General features: G+C 38.8%; 8 protein-coding genes across 12 annotated transcripts; 6 read left to right on the forward strand and 2 right to left on the reverse strand.

Annotated features, from left to right (window-relative positions):
- The first annotated feature begins 262 nt into the window (after nucleotides 1-262).
- On the forward strand, nucleotides 263-1,341 carry LOC124313305 (extensin-2-like). The gene is made up of 2 exons (XM_046778160.1): nucleotides 263-370; nucleotides 452-1,341. The coding sequence occupies exons 1-2, from the start codon at nucleotides 356-358 to the stop codon at nucleotides 1,208-1,210; spliced, it is 774 nt and encodes a 257-aa protein (XP_046634116.1). The 5' UTR covers nucleotides 263-355; the 3' UTR covers nucleotides 1,211-1,341.
- A 1,022-nt stretch (nucleotides 1,342-2,363) lies between these two features.
- On the forward strand, nucleotides 2,364-2,913 carry LOC124313526 (unconventional myosin-XV-like). The gene is made up of 2 exons (XM_046778494.1): nucleotides 2,364-2,460; nucleotides 2,524-2,913. The coding sequence occupies exons 1-2, from the start codon at nucleotides 2,446-2,448 to the stop codon at nucleotides 2,767-2,769; spliced, it is 261 nt and encodes an 86-aa protein (XP_046634450.1). The 5' UTR covers nucleotides 2,364-2,445; the 3' UTR covers nucleotides 2,770-2,913.
- Nucleotides 2,914-4,413: 1,500 nt separating this feature from the next.
- On the reverse strand, nucleotides 4,414-6,356 carry LOC124313075 (1,4-beta-D-glucan cellobiohydrolase B-like). The gene is made up of 6 exons (XM_046777791.1): nucleotides 6,096-6,356; nucleotides 5,774-6,006; nucleotides 5,609-5,699; nucleotides 5,233-5,546; nucleotides 4,955-5,171; nucleotides 4,414-4,890 (listed from the first exon to the last, which is right to left on the reverse strand). Exons 1-6 carry the CDS (start codon nucleotides 6,279-6,281, stop codon nucleotides 4,537-4,539), a joined length of 1,395 nt encoding a protein of 464 aa, XP_046633747.1. The 5' UTR covers nucleotides 6,282-6,356; the 3' UTR covers nucleotides 4,414-4,536.
- A 500-nt stretch (nucleotides 6,357-6,856) lies between these two features.
- On the reverse strand, nucleotides 6,857-8,804 carry LOC124313234 (serine/threonine-protein kinase/endoribonuclease IRE2-like). Of its 4 annotated transcripts, none has more exons than XM_046778045.1 (4): nucleotides 8,697-8,804; nucleotides 8,128-8,447; nucleotides 7,546-8,036; nucleotides 6,857-7,463 (listed from the first exon to the last, which is right to left on the reverse strand). In XM_046778045.1, exons 2-4 carry the CDS (start codon nucleotides 8,394-8,396, stop codon nucleotides 7,297-7,299), a joined length of 927 nt encoding a protein of 308 aa, XP_046634001.1. In that variant the 5' UTR covers nucleotides 8,397-8,447; nucleotides 8,697-8,804; the 3' UTR covers nucleotides 6,857-7,296. The 4 variants fall into 4 exon arrangements, with proteins under 4 accessions (XP_046634001.1, XP_046634004.1, XP_046634003.1 ...); XM_046778048.1 differs by having other exon boundaries at nucleotides 7,539-8,036; XM_046778047.1 differs by having other exon boundaries at nucleotides 8,128-8,438; nucleotides 8,697-8,800.
- A 725-nt stretch (nucleotides 8,805-9,529) lies between these two features.
- Nucleotides 9,530-10,824, forward strand: LOC124313371 (myotubularin-related protein DDB_G0290005-like). The gene is made up of 5 exons (XM_046778275.1): nucleotides 9,530-9,637; nucleotides 9,708-9,785; nucleotides 9,856-9,948; nucleotides 10,024-10,207; nucleotides 10,290-10,824. The coding sequence occupies exons 1-5, from the start codon at nucleotides 9,596-9,598 to the stop codon at nucleotides 10,499-10,501; spliced, it is 609 nt and encodes a 202-aa protein (XP_046634231.1). The 5' UTR covers nucleotides 9,530-9,595; the 3' UTR covers nucleotides 10,502-10,824.
- Nucleotides 10,825-10,886: 62 nt separating this feature from the next.
- LOC124313336 lies at nucleotides 10,887-12,317 on the forward strand. The gene is made up of 9 exons (XM_046778216.1): nucleotides 10,887-10,999; nucleotides 11,062-11,170; nucleotides 11,241-11,281; nucleotides 11,349-11,436; nucleotides 11,515-11,609; nucleotides 11,676-11,711; nucleotides 11,783-11,960; nucleotides 12,026-12,093; nucleotides 12,165-12,317. The coding sequence occupies exons 1-9, from the start codon at nucleotides 10,952-10,954 to the stop codon at nucleotides 12,195-12,197; spliced, it is 696 nt and encodes a 231-aa protein (XP_046634172.1). The 5' UTR covers nucleotides 10,887-10,951; the 3' UTR covers nucleotides 12,198-12,317.
- Nucleotides 12,318-13,103: 786 nt separating this feature from the next.
- On the forward strand, nucleotides 13,104-14,714 carry LOC124313319. 2 transcript variants are annotated; one of them, XM_046778186.1, is made up of 9 exons: nucleotides 13,104-13,227; nucleotides 13,299-13,407; nucleotides 13,470-13,510; nucleotides 13,592-13,684; nucleotides 13,756-13,791; nucleotides 13,882-14,068; nucleotides 14,130-14,218; nucleotides 14,309-14,404; nucleotides 14,491-14,714. In XM_046778186.1, exons 1-9 carry the CDS (start codon nucleotides 13,186-13,188, stop codon nucleotides 14,536-14,538), a joined length of 741 nt encoding a protein of 246 aa, XP_046634142.1. In that variant the 5' UTR covers nucleotides 13,104-13,185; the 3' UTR covers nucleotides 14,539-14,714. The 2 variants fall into 2 exon arrangements, with proteins under 2 accessions (XP_046634142.1, XP_046634143.1); XM_046778187.1 differs by having other exon boundaries at nucleotides 13,106-13,227; nucleotides 13,882-14,059.
- A 505-nt stretch (nucleotides 14,715-15,219) lies between these two features.
- On the forward strand, nucleotides 15,220-16,766 carry LOC124313306. Its single transcript, XM_046778161.1, has 9 exons — nucleotides 15,220-15,315; nucleotides 15,382-15,484; nucleotides 15,550-15,590; nucleotides 15,663-15,749; nucleotides 15,827-15,862; nucleotides 15,935-16,115; nucleotides 16,222-16,310; nucleotides 16,402-16,482; nucleotides 16,549-16,766. Exons 1-9 carry the CDS (start codon nucleotides 15,226-15,228, stop codon nucleotides 16,612-16,614), a joined length of 774 nt encoding a protein of 257 aa, XP_046634117.1. The 5' UTR covers nucleotides 15,220-15,225; the 3' UTR covers nucleotides 16,615-16,766.
- Nucleotides 16,767-16,914: the final 148 nt, after the last annotated feature.

Below are 16,914 nucleotides of genomic sequence, written 5' to 3' on the forward strand. Positions count from 1 at the left end.
AAACACGTAAATAGACAAATTATAATTGCTGTAATACCGTGACATCAATTACGTGCGATATTTACGATTTTTTGTTTCTGCCACGGACTCGCCAGTTCCGCACGCGAGAGCTGGGAAAAGTGTGAAAGACGAAATCACGATTTTTTTTTTTTCGGTCAATGTTGTAAAATAATCAACTAAACGGCTTACCCGTCTACGGTCAGTTTCTTCGGTTACACCCAAGGTTGGACGGCCAACAGGTTTTTCTACTATAAATACCTGAAGTCTCCTAGTCCACTATCATCAGTTGCTCATTCCAGCAATTCGACCATAACAGCTCCTGTTTTAGAAACAAAGCAACATTAATAATCACAACATGGTCAAATTCACTGTAAGTCTAAAATTTAATTTCATTTAAAAATTAGCTATTAATTTTTATTCGTATGATTCTAATGTTCAATGGCTGTTACAGATTGCTTTGGTTTCCCTGATGATAGCCAGTACGGTTGCCACTACGGCCAGCGACCAATATTCTTACAAGAGAGGAAGCTACAGTTACGATGATTCCTCAATTTCTGATACGGCCCACAAGGCACCCACTTACGGTTACGATAAGAAATCCAACAATAGCTACCAACCTTCTACTGAATACAACAAGAAATCAAGCTACGGTTATCCCTGGAAACCTATCTATGGCTATCAAGCAGCTTCTTACGGTTACGACAAGAAACCTAGCTACGAGTACAGCCCTCCGTCTTATGGTTACGACAAGAAACCAAGCTACGAGTACAGTCCCCCGTCTTACGGTTACGACAAGAAACATAGCTATGAATACCAACCTTCTTCTTACGGCTATAGTAAGAAACCGAGCTACGAGTACAGCCCACCTTCTTACGGATACGACAAGAAACCTGGCTATGAATACCAACAAACTCCTTATGGTTATGGTAAGGCAGCTAGCTACGAATACAGCCCTCCATCTTACGGTTACGACAAGAAGCCTAGCTACGAATACCAACCTTCTTATGGATACCAGCACCAAAAGTCAAGATACGAATACAGTCGTCCCTCTACTTACGGCTACGAAGCCAAGCCCAGCTACGAATACCAGCAGCCTTACGGTTACAATAAGAAACCAGAAAGCTACGAATACAGCCCTTCGTCTTACGGATACGAAAAATACGAGAAACCCAAATCTTATGGTACAGTCTACTCTGCTGCCTCCTACTGAAACATCGACCAACCTGGCCATCAATAATATTTAAGCAAACTCCCCACCGTAATAATTATGAAATATCAGTAAGGGTAAGCTACGACGAACTCATCTGTATGTAATATGACAAATACAAGATCTGACTTTAATTTTTTCAAATCAGTTGGCAAACCTTTCTGATTTAAATGTCACTTAACTAATTAACTGAACGGGTTTTTCCGGAAGGTCCATGGTCAGTTGTCCAGAACTCGGTGGGAACGATAGGAAAAGTTGTTTGCCAATTAGGGCGATCGAAAATACTGAGCTATTCGATTCGCTACAGTTATCGAAAATCTTAAAATTGAATTCTCACGTTGTGAATGTAATTTGCCAGTTTATAACAATCAAAACTGGGAATTAATACCACAGCTTTTTTCCTTATACTTTGGTTTTAGCACAAATAGAAACAACTGTTTCTCACGCTATAGTGATTCCGCACGAGTAAAAATGTTTTCTCTTCCAAAGTTGAAAGAAATCATTCGCTCAAATTAGCCAAAAATTCAATCTCCGAGACTTTTTCGACACCGAATAAAATATTGCATCAGAATAATGTTGGCTCCCATTCAATTTCAGATGAATTTTAGCTGAAGTTACGGTAGAATAGAGATCTGGTTGGAATAATTGCAAATAATTTGTATCACTACCGAATTAAGGTTGCCAAATATAGAGCGAGAAATAATACGGAATTCTTTGTTCCGCTTCAATTGTCTCAGTCGAGGAGCAGACCTCCAATGAAATTCTCATAAGGGTATATAACTAAGGAACCGTAAACACTGTCTGTGTGTGCAAAAGGACGGAGCATTGACTGAGATATTCCTTCGAAGGGTTTTTTGCAATTTCCCTTGAAGTATATAGCCTATAAACAAAACATCGCTTCAAGGTTCTTTTATCTTTTTGTACCACCCTAGTAGTTATGGCACGACACTTTCTAGCTTTAATCACATCGTTCTTGTTTACGGCGAGTATTTTTGTCACAGCAGTTAAATGTTACAATCCTGGAAAGTGTTGTGAAATGGAAGTATAATTGTGTCCTCAGTTAGAGCCTCAAGGTAAACATCACAGTTATTAACGCGACTTTGGGAGGTCGTTATCAATATCGCTTTCTAGCCCACTCATCCTATATATATACACACCGAATCTTCGAGCCCATTGCCACCAGTTGTAACTTTACCAGTCGTTCGGAAACAACTTCTCATCAGAGAACATTTTCGCCAATGGCTAAATTTGCAGTAAGTTGTAATTTTAAATTAAATCTATTTCAATTGTTACGTTAGTGTTCCTTGTTTTCCCAGATTTTTCTGGTTCTTGTTTGTCTCATGTCCGTTTCATTTGGCAATCCTCCATACTACCCCTATGACGATTACAACGGATACGGGTCCTACGACGATTTAGCTCAATTCGGATACGACAGACAAATTGGCAGTCTGGGTTACTACACCGGGCCTACATATCCTTATGATAACGAATATCACGAAAACAGCTACCATTACCCGGATCCACCTTATGTTGAAAACGCTGATCCTTACGAGTTACCTTAGAGAACATGCAGAACAACTTTATTATCTATTGATTGCTTCACTGCCTGGTCGTATTGTTAACTTTTTGATTATTTATTACCTCGACAAAACTGTTTTCCAATTTCTCAAAATTATCATTAAAGAATAAATGAAAATGTAACGGTTTCTCGCACCAGTTTAATTAGTTAACTCTCCCCATTCTAAAATAGTTAATTCCATTAAAAAACGGACGAATTGCGGAGTTGTTTAAAAAATAATCAATACCAACTATTACCATCTGCAAAAAGTAAACAGAAACTCTGCTGTTCCAGAGATGTCGTTTTCGTCTAAAAAAGAAACACAAAAAACAGGAAGCCCCCAGTCCAAGATTGCGGGAGATTATATAATCTCCAAAGGCCGTGATTGACAGACTCTGCTACCCTCAGTGAAACCTGCCAAAAAGCCCTGAAACCCTTCTTGCTCCCCAAACGATTAAGAATCATGGTTACGCGGAAAACTAGAGAATCGCAGAACCAGACGACCTGTCCATTTTGATTCTGTCAGGCTTCAATTGTTTCCACCAATACCCTTGCTGGATATAATGAGATATGGAGCACACGAGTCTTGAACAACATTGAAGACATAAGATTGACAGACCAAGTGGTTGTGATAAATTACTAACCTTCAACTTTCCGGGGAGACTGATGAACATTGCCAAGGTACTTTAAGTTCCTCGTATGAAAGGGAATCAACAGTGAGTCAGTGAGGGAGCTTGGCTGAGCGATTGCAGATAGAATCGTTACATCATAGCGTGGTTGACGTCACCACACACTCGTTACCAGTTGACGAGCACAAAAAAAATTTCCACCACTCATCTTCAGTTGATATTGTTGATTGGATTGAGCAGAAAAAAAACAGTCGTTTACAACGAGAACAAGTTGAGAGCTAATCTTTCCTTCATTGCGTTTTCACCAATCTAAAATTTAAAAATAAAAACAATTAATCTCAAAACTCAATTTCGTACGAAGAGCATAATGAACTTAACCTCTGATGGTCTACCTTGTTAATTGTCACGCAGATAGCCTGTACCTGTGTTATCTGTAGTCTGTACCTCACCTCTGCTACCACATGAACATGAGTGACATGTCGCCCACTACTGAGACACCTTCGGCGGGAAGTCGGCCATTTTGTTTCTTTTCTCTTTCTCTTCTGCTTTCTTGACTCATCGTCATCATTCAACAACTCATTTTCATTTGTGGCCTGGGTTCCGAAATAGGAAAAAATTGTGCAAAACTAAACCAAAACAAGTACTTGTACTATCAAATGGAACAGAGAAAAAATTAGGTGTGGGCAAGGACTTTTTTCTTCCATCATTTGGTACCCATGAAGAGAAAAACCTTTTTTGGGGGGTCTAGATAAAAAAATGAAACCTCGTACACGTCGTTTTGCTTCAGTTTAGTTAGTGTTTTAAGTGTTTAATTATGTTAAAACTAATTTCCGTGAAACTTTTACTACACGAGGTTGTTACAAAAGAGAATTGTCAATTGTTGAGTCAAATCGATCGGAAAAACACTCAAATTATCGATAGTTTATCAAGCTTAGTTCTTCAAGTTTAGTCAAGCTAAAATACGTCTCACGTCTGCCGTGTAAATGAAACTAAATTATTGGATCATTTATGACTCCATTAAAGTAATAAAATCGTGGATGCTCATTTTATTTGGAATTTTCTTTTTCATATGCATAGAAAGAAAGCCGATTTCAAAATTGTTTTTTTCTCCTGTAACTCTAACTCTCTAACTTTTTCCAAATTTAGACAGTAGAACCGATGGGTCCGAATTTGAAGTTGCCGAAACTGACCACAGCGTTGGCTTGGGTTACTTCTACTTCGGACGGGACACCCGAAGTGGTCGGGCACGGGCCACGGGCGACTCCGGGCGTGCTGGGGTCTCCAGTGGGCGGGTAGTTGCTGTCCAGCCAGAGCATGTTGACATCGTGATCATCCCAGATGGACATGACAAGCACCATGCCCTTTCTCATGGCCTCGCCCATCTGTTTCATGCCACCCTTGTTCTTGTGGTCATCCAAATCACCAAACAGTCCCTTGGTGGCAGCGCACATCTCGTCGGTGATTGAATCGTAGGCAGTGATGCCAGGGAAGTTCACCTGTCAACATAAAATTCAGGTGTGAATAAATTGATCAACTGATTTTTCTAGACCCTAAACGAACCTTGGAGTTTTCAATCCTCACTCCATTCTGGACGTAGAAACGACGGAATTCCTTGAAATCTCCGTTGTCAGTTCCGTCAGTGGTCAGGAATTGGGAAACAACGGTGAAAGGCTTGGTGGAATCCAACTTGAAATTGCTTCCGGGTCCGTAGAAGGTTTGGTCGTTCAAACGGTACGAAGCGAAATCGCATCCGTCCTTGTCGCACATGCCGTTGTATCTGGTAATTCATTTACATTAAACAATCTATCACGAATTGATTGATGAATTATAAGATGAACCTGTCTCCGGAGTCGTTGTCACCGCAAACGACGCCTTCACATCGGGTCTGGTCATTGGGGATGCACGGATGGGTAGTGAAAGCCTGGCTCTGTTTGTTAGCCTCCCAAATGTCCAGCTCGGCGCAACAGTTACCATAATATCCCTTGCCGGAGTTGGCATCATTGGAGCTGGGGACCCAGTCCTTTGAGTTGGCCAATCCGTTGATCCATTTGATGTCGTGTGGGCACTGGGCGTCACAGTAGCCGGTACCGTACTTGGCTCCGCCCTTGTTGGTAGAGTATTTGGACGCTCCTCCATCAGCATCCATGGATACCTGTGTGACAATCGGAAATAAAGATATGTTCATTTTAATCAGGATTTTTAGGGGAAACTTACGAAATAGAGAGCTCCGTTCAATCCGCAATCCAGTGAGGAAACATCGACGTCATAAGTGAATTCTCTGTTCAAAAGCTGGAACATGCGGTACCTGAATTTTGTTTTTGAAATTTAGTTTTTTACCGCCAAAATTACAACATGATGAAACAATTGTTAATAATTTACCGATTTTTGGAAGAGTCGAGCAAGTAGGTCCTGGAACCAACGTTCTTGCTGTAGGGTCCTTGGGTGACGAATTTCAAACTGAGTTTATTACCACTGACGCTACCGCCATAAGTGCCGGACCAGTCGGCCGTCGGGACTCCATCTATTGCGCAGTTAGTGGTGCAAGTTTCCGGGGTCGGGCAGAGAGAAGTGTCCCAGAGATTGCCGGTGTAGCAGTTGGTGTAGCCGCTGACCTGTTTCGTTAGTCACAATAAAAAAAATTGTCATGATTAATAAAGCTATTTGGTAATAATTAAGCACAAAATCAACTATTCGACATTACCGTATGGGCCCAGCGCCAGTTGGCGTCGAGGACGACAGCATCGGCTTCTGTCTGGCAATTGCCAGGAGCTGTGCAGACGGAGATGGGCAAGTTGAGCGGCTCTTCTGCGGCCTGAGTGCCCACGTTCTGTGAAGAAACGGCTGCAAACAGGCAGAAGCACCACGAAAGTAATACGAGTGAACGCATGACGGTTGATTTAGCAATTCGCTTGGAAACGAGCAGCGAGAACCAAACACCTTCTGAATGGATGCCCAGTGTGGTAGCTCCTTTATATTCCAAACTGTTTTCGAATTCGTTTGTTTGCACGAACGGACAGAGTATTATTGACACAGCCCAGTGCAAATATCAATTATTTATCAAGGTAATAATATAGTGGAAATTGGACCAATCGCCGAGAAGCTACGTACTCTCTCGCCACTGTGTACACAGTTGGATCAATTTTTTAAGATAGGGAAATTATGGGTGGCTATTACGTGATTTCTTGGCTGTCAGAAGCACGAAGAACCCTAGTTAAGACAAGTTTTTATCGAATGTTTGACAAGAGAACACTCGACAAAGTTCAGTAAAATTCAAATGCGTTTTAAAAAAGCTGCGCGTGTGGAGAGGTAAATATGTTGTTGACTTTTGGCTCAGCTTTTTTATCATGTTTACACAAACACGTCTCCAACAAAGACGTCACTGTCTTTACAATAAGTTTATACGAATCTTGCTGGCTAATTTTAGGGCGGCAGGAGTATGTGATATGGGCACGCTCTTAAATGTGCATTGTAAATAATGTAATATCTCACGGACCGTATTTGGCAGTATCAATTTTTTTATCACATAGACACACACACTAGTACAGAACATAAGCATGGAATTTAGGCGTAAGGCTGCATGTCACATGACCACACATCATGTAAGGCTTTCACAAATAAGAGAACGTGATCACCTCGTGAGCGTAAAGCTTATTGGACAACAAAGGTAAACAACATTTTATGTAGTTCATCACAATAAACTGTGTGGGGAGGACTAGCGAACCTGGGCGGTATTAAGACAGCTGGGATAAACCCCGATCAGCTTAGAGATATGAACCGTATTTCCCACATCGACTCCAGTACTGTCAGGTGAGTACAAGTAACGTATACCGCTAAATTTAAAAGAGGACTGATAAGAAGTAATGGAACAACAATCATGTTTTAACTGAAATTTGTAAAAATATTCAATTGAGCCAGTCAAGACGTTCATTATATCGGTCATCTTCTTCCTCGGCTGATTTAATTTCTTTCAGCTGATTTACTACTTCATTAAGTCGAATCCGGTCTTCAGGCTTGGATGCAATCATCGATTTCACCATTGTTTTAAATCGACCTTGTTCTTCAGGGAATGCTGTTTGAAACCAACAAGTTAATAACATATTAATAGCTTTTATGATCTCTGTTATTTAGCGAAATCTCGTATTCAAACTTACAATTGAAATTGACTGGATTTCCTTCACTAATATTCTTCACGGTAGATATCGACCCATTTCCGAACGGATGGCAACCAGGTTTCAAGTAAAAGAAGAAAACACAACCGGTCGAAAAAATATCGCTGGCGACGGAGCCTCTCTTCTCAGAGAAAGCTTCGTCGTCTGGGTGATCCAGCAACTCCGGAGCCATCCAGCACAGATTATTGCCTTGAGCATTTTGTCGGTCTCTGCTGACGGAAAATGAATTAGTACCAATGCGTACTGGCTTGCTAAGTCCGAAATCGGCCAACATGACGGTGACGGGATGAGTCGATGAAATAAGAATGTTCTTGGGGTCGATATTTCGGTGGGCCAGACCTTTTGAGTGAACATATAACAGGCCTTCGGCAATGTCCAAGAGGACGGTGGCGTCCGACGGCATTGGACAGTTAATAAATTGTCCCTTGCAATACTGATAAAGCGAACATAAGCATAATTCCAGAGCAAAATTCCTAAATATATGGTGGATTTGGATTCATGGAATTAAAATTAATTTAGGGATGAGGATCATAATCATTTATCAGTGGCAAAAGTTATACTTACTTAAACGGAGCATCCTCTTCTACCAAAAACAATTTTATAACATTTCGGTGGTCCAGTATTTTCATTAGGGCATTTTCTTCCCTTTGGTTTCTCTGCTTGTAAATATCTGATTCGTCAATACAATGATATCTCAGATTTCGTTGGACATCTTCTAATAAAACTTGTTTGACAGCCACTTGTTTGACACCATCCAACATGCCAGAATATATGTTACTGAATTGCCCATTGCCTAATAGCTTTGCTCCGTCAAAAGAAATTCTTCCAACCATTTCTTTCCTTTTTTATCACACTGTCAATTAGGTAGGGATTACCTGAATAAACTACAAAATAATAGTTGTAAACATCAAAGACTGAGTGTTTGAAATTGCTGTTAGTTTATTCTCGTTAATAATCCGAGTACTCAAGTTTGTCACTTTATATGTGCTATATTGAAACGAATTAGTTGATATGTCAGGAAGTGAAAGTATGCTGTTATTTGTCAAACATGGGAATGGGAATTATTCAGAGTAAAGCGATGACTACATATTAGAATTTATCCAAGATTAATATAGACAAGTAGCCATGAATACCTTTCTATATAAAATATGACACGTGAGTCGGCGGGACTGAGAGATCGAGCGGGAGTTTTACCATGTTTTACAGATTACAGTAGCAGACGACAAACACGGGCATTATAAATAGGAAGCCGATGCTTGCTGCAGAAGGCTGTCACCTGTGACCACACTGGCCACTAAGCCACATGCATCCTGTTCTGTAAACAACACACGAGAAATACAACCTGTGGGGCCGACATAGCAGTCTGATTTTGAGTTCATGGAGTCGTAACCATTGGCAATCGACCGCCGGCAGAGCTATAAACATTTCGAGTGTTTTTAAAATGTTTTCTCGGATCTTCCTTGTAACAGAAAACACTGAAGGTTGTTGACACTTAATTCCCTGACACGCTTGAAAATCGTAATATTTTTGCAGTGAATGTAACCTTGGCGGCACACATCTAAGAAACAAAAGTGACCAGGAAAAATAATTGAATGACAATTAATTGGTGACTTTACTGGCAAATGTAAGCGACGTAAAGGGAAATGACGGAACAATTTTGAATTTTCACCGTTTCGTTTACCTACCGCCTGCATACCGCACACTATCAACAATTTTTGGAATACTTTTTGTTGATTTCCACAGCGGAAATTATGGCTGGAAAAGTTTTTATTGAAATTCATTTCCGCAACGTCGTATAGTAGCTATATCCTATAATCTTTTTGTCCTTGATTTCTCCTTCCCATATACCTGGGCGGCAGAAGACGCCAAGCCATCAAAGAGCTTTAACCTGAGTACATGCACCAGAGGCTATCATCTCTTATTATGTGTGGGAATATCAACCATTTCCCAAGCCCTAATATAAAAGGAACGCTGATTACAATCGAAGCCAGTAGACTGACTAACTCAACACCTACACAACACATCTAGAACGATGAAACTGATATACACCCTCTTATTCATTTGCTGGGCTTCGGTAATTAGTAACACGTAAATTGAGAAAATTTTTCAGTTGCTGATTATGCTTAAAATCAATTCAATTACAGGCTCGTCCGTTAACTCGATCGAAAGTGAAATCAGCTGTCGATTTCCAGGATATCACGCTAGACCGCATCGCTAAAATTGTGAGTGTTTTTTTAAATAAGTCAAAGAAAATTCGGTGATTTCATTTCTTTCGTCGCTGAAATGATTTAGGATTATGCTGATGATCCGACGTCTTATCGAAAGTTGACTCTCGCCGAAATGGCTCTTGATTTTGCTGCATTCGACAGTGAAGAAGATGATTATGTAAGTAACACTAAACTCATTATTCAAATGGCAAATAAGCAAACGTGTGCACAATCCATTTGCATTATTATATAGGAAGGTGCAAATCCAACAGTTATGACGGCGCGTATGGCGAAAAAGCGGAAAGGTGGTCACGGCAGACATTCGCACGAAAATGGCCGCAAAAGGCCCGGCCATCACCATCATTCACACGAACGCAAACACGGCCATGGCCACCATCACGGACATCATCATCGCGGAAAACATTCTCATGAAACAGGTAAACAACCGTTTTAACTCGCCAAATGGCCTTGGAATTTGAAAAGTGTTTTGTTTCTGGACTTTGTTAATGGTCCATATAGGATCTGATGAAACAACAACACTAACGTCAAGTTCCACAACTTCCATGGCAACTACAACTGAATTTACCACCATTACTACCCCAACTACTACCCCAACAACTACCCCAACTACTACCCCAACTACTACCCCATCTACTACACCAAGCACCACAACAACTGCTACCAAACGAAATAACAGTAGCCGTGAGCAAGGAGAAAAGTCGACTGCATAAGTCGGTTTTGAATAATTACTACCTAATTAAACAACGAAGAAAATGGAGCTGTAGTGAGTGGCCCACATCTACTTAAAACACATTACAGCATTGCAATCAATCGTCTAAATTTTTAGCCTTCAGTATAATAATATTTGCATGTTGACATTAAAACCAAATATGACCTTTGTCTGTTTGTTGAGTGAGACTATGTTGTTATAAACTTCCTCTTCTGCAGGAAAAAGTTGGAGGATGACGACGCTGTTTTTTGTAGTGATGTGCGAATTTTCTGTCTACTCACGTTAGCACGACAATTACTCGCAATAAACAAGATTGTATCGCTTTGTGTCCTTCTTTTTATTGCACTTTCCCAATGCCATTTTGTTCGAGGCCAGGGTTTTCCTGTCGTCAGTATAAAAGGAGCGCATCTTCTTGCAAACTTTCTGTCGTTGTCCCAACACAGTTCTAGAAATGAAGCTGATTGTTGCTGTTGTGCTGTCCCTCGTCTATCTCATTTCCGTAAGTATTTTGTGCATTTGTTTAAATTATTCAAATGACGTCATTTAATTCATTTTATGCAGGCTCATTCGGTGGAATTACCTAACCTGTCTGGTAATCACCTTCAAATGGTGGAACAGGAATCATTAAATCATCTCCTCAAACTTGTTTTAGCTTTGAAAACTACCGACCGTAGGTTTTTTTAAATCCATTTCACGATAAAACTTTAATTTAATCTTCACTCATTTTTATTGCGATTTAGATATTCCTATAAATATTGGTGAACTAACACATGCCCAACTGGTAAAAGACTTGCATAAAATTTTCCACTAATGAAATTAATTAACTGAAAATTCTTTATCTCGATAAGAGTAACTGCGTTTCGACTGAACAACGTCACTTAGTCAAATTGTGTATTTTGAAAGCAAGTTGCATCCACAAAACTGGAGATCCAGCGGGTAATATGCAAATTACTTTTTATGTTATATGTATGTTCCACTAGAAATGGCAATATGTTTAAATGAATTATTTTTTAGTTTGTGGACTAATGAACCCGGCAGCAGCACCAGTTAATGATGAAGCAAATATTTCTCCAGAAAAGATACACGAAATCGCTGAATTATTATTCCCTGTAAGTACCCAGTCAAAATTAAAACTTGTGTGTTAACACCAAGACTTAATTGAAACTATTTTCTAGATGACGATTGGATGTGTTGTGGAAGGAATAAGTCAGGTGAGTAATATTGCAGGATAGCCTAAAAACAGTATGATCTTATATGATTATTTTAATTGAATCGTTTCAAGATGGGAATGGATGGATTTACCAACATAACATTTTTGAAAAATGGGATCATTGAAAGGTCGACTATGACCGGGCCTCAGAAAATGAGTGCTTCCGCTGCATTAGAATCCTGCATGGAGTCCGACTTGACGATTCCGCAAATTAATGGAGTGGACGAACTCTCTAAAATCCCAGAAAAAGGTATATTCTTATCACGACAATTTAAGCATTCAATCTTTATTTTTAACAATGTTTTTGATCAACAGCCAATAAAAATAACGTTGCCATTGCATTGAAAGCTATGATCTGCTCTGGCAAGTCTATGATGCAAAATGTAAGACTTTTGAACACGATTTCAAACGCTATTCTATCTCTCTAACTTTATATTTTATTCTCATACAAAAGGGCTGCTATGAATCAACAGTTCCGTTCAATTAAAGTGGCCGAATAATCCCAACTGACTTCTGGAAATTGTTTGTTTGCGATACATTGCATAACATTTTTGTTCTCTGTTCCTTTTTCCGTATGCGCTATAAAAACAAATAAATTCGACACTGAGTTATAGCAGAAATATAAAATTATCTTGTGTTCTCCATTATATTCCGACGATTTAACAAATGAAAACGTAGAGGTTAGGTTAGATCGGCTGTCCAGAAAAGACAAGTGGTTTTGATCACCCTTCCTCCATGAATAAAAAAGTATCTCCCCCCTAAAAAGTAAAAAGAAGTGAATTTTTTCAGCCCCACCCTCCATATGCAAATACATTATTAGATATTTTTTTTTTTAGTTTCTTCTGAAATACCTCCCTCATTTAAATATTTTTGTTTTTATTATTTGTCGATTTTTTTGGTTTGACATTCAAATTCCTAACCCCTCCCCCTCTTTTTCGCTTTCAACCTTCACGAAAGTTATCAGTCCCGGCCTCCCTCTCCAAAAGGTAAGACGTGTAGTTTACGACGACACGTGTGGACACCACAGAGAATATAACGTAATGCAAGGATTTTTTTAGAAAAAGCTACTGTAATAGTACCTGTAATAATTCCAATTCGAGTAAATTTGTTTTGATTCGTTTACCAATTTTTACAATTAGAAAATACGAGTATGGCGCAGTCAGCCCGTGGATGCTAAAAATTGTCATTTAACATAATAATAGAGTCAAATTGATACAGAAGAGGAAATGACACGAATTGAAAATGAATAAGGAATGAAATTCGACATGCTGCCATACAGTTCGACAGGATGTAATCCTGAAAAGGTAATAAAAATGACCATAGCGGGCGCGTCAATTTATTAATTTGAATAAAGTTTTCACGAATATGACAATCGACTAAAAATGACATTGCAATGATGGAACAGAGCAGTATAAAAGCACCGGTTGGATGTTCGTTCTATCCCACTTTGACCAGCGGAGATTTCACGTTTCAGCATGAATCTACTAGGCATTCTACTAATTGTTTGTTCGGCCTGGGTAAGAATTTTAATTAACCTAACGCTTTCACGAATCATTCTTGACGAATTTGGATGTCAATTTTTGTTTAGATGTGTCAGGCTTATCCTCACGAAAAGCTTCATGACCACGATCATGAACACCACCACCATCACGACATTATAGACCTTGCAGCTAAAATTGTAGCTTACAAGATGAAAGGTAAAACAAATTATTTTTCTATAACATTGACCTATTCACCAAAATATTTTTGTTTCCTTAAGATATTTCCAACGAATCAGAAACTTTTAAACCGACTGAACTGGTGAATCAAATTTGGCAAAAAATTCACAAATAATCTGTTTACAGCAATTTACATAAGTGCTGTATTTTGTTTTGTTTGAAGATGAGCTGTATTCCGCAAGATTATCGAACGAAAGTTCACGAACTGTGTGATGTGAAATTGCACGAACAACCGGGTCAAGATCATTCACCACCAGTAAGTGGGGAGCCCAACCAACTCAAATTAAAATTAAACTAATTGAAAATCTTTTCTATGCTGTTTTAAAGGCGGCCGCTGAATGTGTTTTGACCATGATCAAAGCAGTAAGAGAAAACAAAATAATCAATTTATTATGTAAAAACTATGAATTCGCCACAATTAATAATTCTTGCTGGCCGCCCTTTATTTAACAGTTGGACAACGTCACTGGTCTTTTAGACTTGGCTGTTCTCAAAATGCAATCCATCGACATTTCGTCTCTCACAGCGGAGCAAAAGAAATTAGCGTCCACTAAACTCGAATCCTGTGTCGAATCCAATTTTACTCTTCTTGATCTTCCACTCTCTATGGCTGCTAAAAATATGACAATGGGTGAAATGAGTAACATCAAAATAATTCAAATATCTTAGATATCACATATGGAATTTATAATTTTAAATAGAAAAAATGTCTCCTGTCACGAAAAAGTACAGCCAACGCAGCAATCCAATGAGAGTTATTGTTTGCGTGGCCTATGCTCTGATCGAAAATGCAAGTTATCAAATCTTATCATTTTCTTATTTGATGTCAATTAATCTGATTATTACTTATCCTATCTTTATTACTTATCTTCCTATTCAGGGTTGTTCTAGCGTGGCTGTCGATATGAAAGCTGATTTGGTTGCTTCTCCGGTCGGCTTGCATAGTTTTGTTTCATCGGAAGGAAATTCAGATTATGTATAAACTTATTTTTAATTAATGCCACGCAAGATTCTGTTTCCATTACTTATTTCATTCGAGTGATAATTGAGATGGTCTTACAGGATGGTGGCGATTATTACGATGATTACGGTGATTCTTCGTATGCGTAAAAAGGAAGACAATTGACTACCAGTTTAAACTAGAGATAGGATGAAGTGTATTGCCATTTATTGCAGAACAATCAACTAGACTTTGCTTCGGACTCTTTTAAATTTTCATAAATTGAGCCAATATTACGGGCTACTAAAAAAATTATATGTTATCTGAATAAATAAAATAAAGCATTTAAAAAAATTTGATTTTCGTCACTTTTCTTTATTATACCAAACCGCATTACGTATAAGTTACGGCAATTGGTTCGTATTTTGTATAAGTCTATACTATTGAATTTGAGTAATTTTCAAAGATATTCTTACCGCTGTTGTATAGATTTATTAAGCATTCTGAATATTCTACTATTTTAAGTAACTAAATTTAATATCCATCCACAGCAGAGTGGCGCAGCGGAAGCGTGCTGGGCTCATAACTCAGAGGTCCGAGGATCGAAACTACGCTCTGCTAGAATAATTCTTTTTTAACTTTCCGTGAGGTAAAATTATAAGCGATTAAAAGGGATTGACAAGGTGAATAAAAAAAAAATTTGTGAATGAAATCAAAAGAAAGTAGTTCACCAGGATGCACCATGAGTGCGCAACAACAGCTATAATAGTGGGCGCGACAATTGTTCAATCTCAAATAAAGTTCCCATTCACCGACGGCCATTATTAAGCAGAATTGGGCAGTGTATATAAGTGTGGATGCTAACGCTGTTTTATTATTCACTGTACCGAGCAGGGACGTTGAAGATGAATTTACTTGCCATCGTAATAATCGCTTGTTCAGTCTCGGTAGGTCCGATTCACCTAAGGTTATCTCGAATTCACTTATTCTACATCTTATTTAAAACAAATTAGATTTGCCAGGCTTACCCGCATGGCCATGGCAACCATCAAGATCAAGATGATTACGACTTTATCGATTTGATTGCTAGTATTGCAGCGGCAATCATTCTGGACGGTAGGCCTATTATCTCCAAACATAGTAATTAATGTCACATTCTCAATTTTCCATTTTCTTTTCAGACGTTTCCGGTGAAATACAAAATCTGTCACCGTCCGAACTGGTGAGTCAAATTGAAAAATGAATTCATAATCAACTACTGTTTTAACTGCAATGTGCAATTGCACCTTTGGAGATGAGCTGTGTTTCGCAAGATTATCGAAAGAACTTTTACCTGCAATGTGAGGCTGAATGTGTCCGCCAACCGGATTACATACCCGCAGTAAGTACTGTAGAGTAGTTGTTCTTGATTTGGCATTGACTTATTTTTAAGTCATCTCTCTGTTTTCTTTGATTCAGATGACCGCTGAATGCCTCTTAGTTAACATGGAAGCAGTAAGTTTTACACTATCCAATTAAAGCCATTCGCTAATTATTTTGTAGTTACATAACCGCTTTTCTGAATAGCTGGACAACGTTACTGGCCTTCTTGACATGGCCTCGCTGAAAGCCAACACCCTCTCGTCTATCGATTCTCTTACGGCGGAACAACAAGTTTTAGGCTTAGCTAGCCTCGAATCCTGTGTCGAATCCAATTTCACTCTTCCGGATCCTCCTTCCTTTGTGGCGGCTGCGAATACAACAGTGGGTAAATAATAATTTAAATTTTCTTACTGCTATTATTCTTTTTAGAATGCTTGAATCGTGCTCGGAATCGTGCTCTAATAATGTTTTATTATTTATGCAAAACACAGACCAACTGTTTCATAACCTGGGGAAATATGATATCCGCAATAATCCAATGAGGATCATGGTTTGCGTGGCTAACGCTCTGATTGAAAACGCAAGTTGCAATAAATATGAACTTAATTCGAAATATTAAAAAAATTCAATATTCAATTATTAATTTTTCAAATGTTGCTTCATTTTTCTAGGGTTGCTTCAGTGATTCCATCTCAAAAAAATTGGTTGTCGCCCCAGAAAGCGACAAATCACTCGACGAAAATTCACCTCGTGTAATTGCTATTTTCTATGTCATCCATTTTAAGCATATTAATTATTAACTGAATTTGTTTTTACAGGATGGCAACGGCGACGAAATCCTATCAGCCGACAGCAAAGCAAAGCCAATTGACTTTGCACTGTGAAAACTGAAATTAGTTCTGCCATCTATAACCGACGTACCGACTGCAAACAAGAAAAGTTTCATTCAAAGTTGAAATGTTCTATTTTAGCCAATATTATGGCCTACATGTTATCTGAATACAGCAAATTAAAATTATGTCATTGTCGCCGTCTTACTACATTAAAATCTTCCGTGTCAAATACATAAAATCCTGGGTGTGGTTCTAACTTTACGTTGTAAAATTTCAGACGGTATTAGGGTCATTAGGGTTGGGTTTGATACTTTCAAAAGTGGATTTGTCGTACTGGTTTTTCCCCCAGAT

Source organism: Daphnia pulicaria, chromosome 9 (genome assembly GCF_021234035.1).
Source record: "Daphnia pulicaria isolate SC F1-1A chromosome 9, SC_F0-13Bv2, whole genome shotgun sequence".
Taxonomy (NCBI): Eukaryota; Metazoa; Arthropoda; class Branchiopoda; order Diplostraca; family Daphniidae; genus Daphnia; species Daphnia pulicaria.

Bases quoted from the DNA above. Each gene is read 5' to 3' on its own strand.
- LOC124313075 (XM_046777791.1), bottom strand. From the start codon at position 6,281: ATGCGTTCACTCGTATTACTTTCGTGGTGCTTCTGCCTGTTTGCAGCC. The intron at 6,007-6,095 runs GTAATGTCGAAT...CTAACGAAACAG, and splicing joins ACTGGCGCTGGGCCCATACG to GTCAGCGGCTACACCAACTG. The intron at 5,547-5,608 runs GTAAGTTTCCCC...ATTGTCACACAG, and splicing joins TGAACGGAGCTCTCTATTTC to GTATCCATGGATGCTGATGG.
- LOC124313234 (XM_046778045.1), bottom strand. From the start codon at position 8,396: ATGGTTGGAAGAATTTCTTTTGACGGAGCAAAGCTATTAGGCAATGGG. The intron at 8,037-8,127 runs GTAAGTATAACT...CCATATATTTAG, and splicing joins GAAGAGGATGCTCCGTTTAA to GAATTTTGCTCTGGAATTAT. The intron at 7,464-7,545 runs GTAAGTTTGAAT...GGTTTCAAACAG, and splicing joins AAATCCAGTCAATTTCAATT to CATTCCCTGAAGAACAAGGT.
- LOC124313371 (XM_046778275.1), top strand. From the start codon at position 9,596: ATGAAACTGATATACACCCTCTTATTCATTTGCTGGGCTTCG. The intron at 9,786-9,855 runs GTGAGTGTTTTT...GAAATGATTTAG, and splicing joins TAGACCGCATCGCTAAAATT to GATTATGCTGATGATCCGAC. The intron at 9,949-10,023 runs GTAAGTAACACT...ATTATTATATAG, and splicing joins ACAGTGAAGAAGATGATTAT to GAAGGTGCAAATCCAACAGT.
- LOC124313336 (XM_046778216.1), top strand. From the start codon at position 10,952: ATGAAGCTGATTGTTGCTGTTGTGCTGTCCCTCGTCTATCTCATTTCC. The intron at 11,171-11,240 runs GTAGGTTTTTTT...ATTGCGATTTAG, and splicing joins AGCTTTGAAAACTACCGACC to ATATTCCTATAAATATTGGT. The intron at 11,437-11,514 runs GTAATATGCAAA...ATTATTTTTTAG, and splicing joins CAAAACTGGAGATCCAGCGG to TTTGTGGACTAATGAACCCG.
- LOC124313319 (XM_046778186.1), top strand. From the start codon at position 13,186: ATGAATCTACTAGGCATTCTACTAATTGTTTGTTCGGCCTGG. The intron at 13,511-13,591 runs GTGAATCAAATT...TTTTGTTTGAAG, and splicing joins CTTTTAAACCGACTGAACTG to ATGAGCTGTATTCCGCAAGA. The intron at 14,219-14,308 runs GCAAGTTATCAA...CTTCCTATTCAG, and splicing joins CCTATGCTCTGATCGAAAAT to GGTTGTTCTAGCGTGGCTGT.
- LOC124313306 (XM_046778161.1), top strand. From the start codon at position 15,226: ATGCTAACGCTGTTTTATTATTCACTGTACCGAGCAGGGACGTTGAAG. The intron at 15,316-15,381 runs GTAGGTCCGATT...AAAACAAATTAG, and splicing joins TAATCGCTTGTTCAGTCTCG to ATTTGCCAGGCTTACCCGCA. The intron at 16,311-16,401 runs GCAAGTTGCAAT...TCATTTTTCTAG, and splicing joins CTAACGCTCTGATTGAAAAC to GGTTGCTTCAGTGATTCCAT.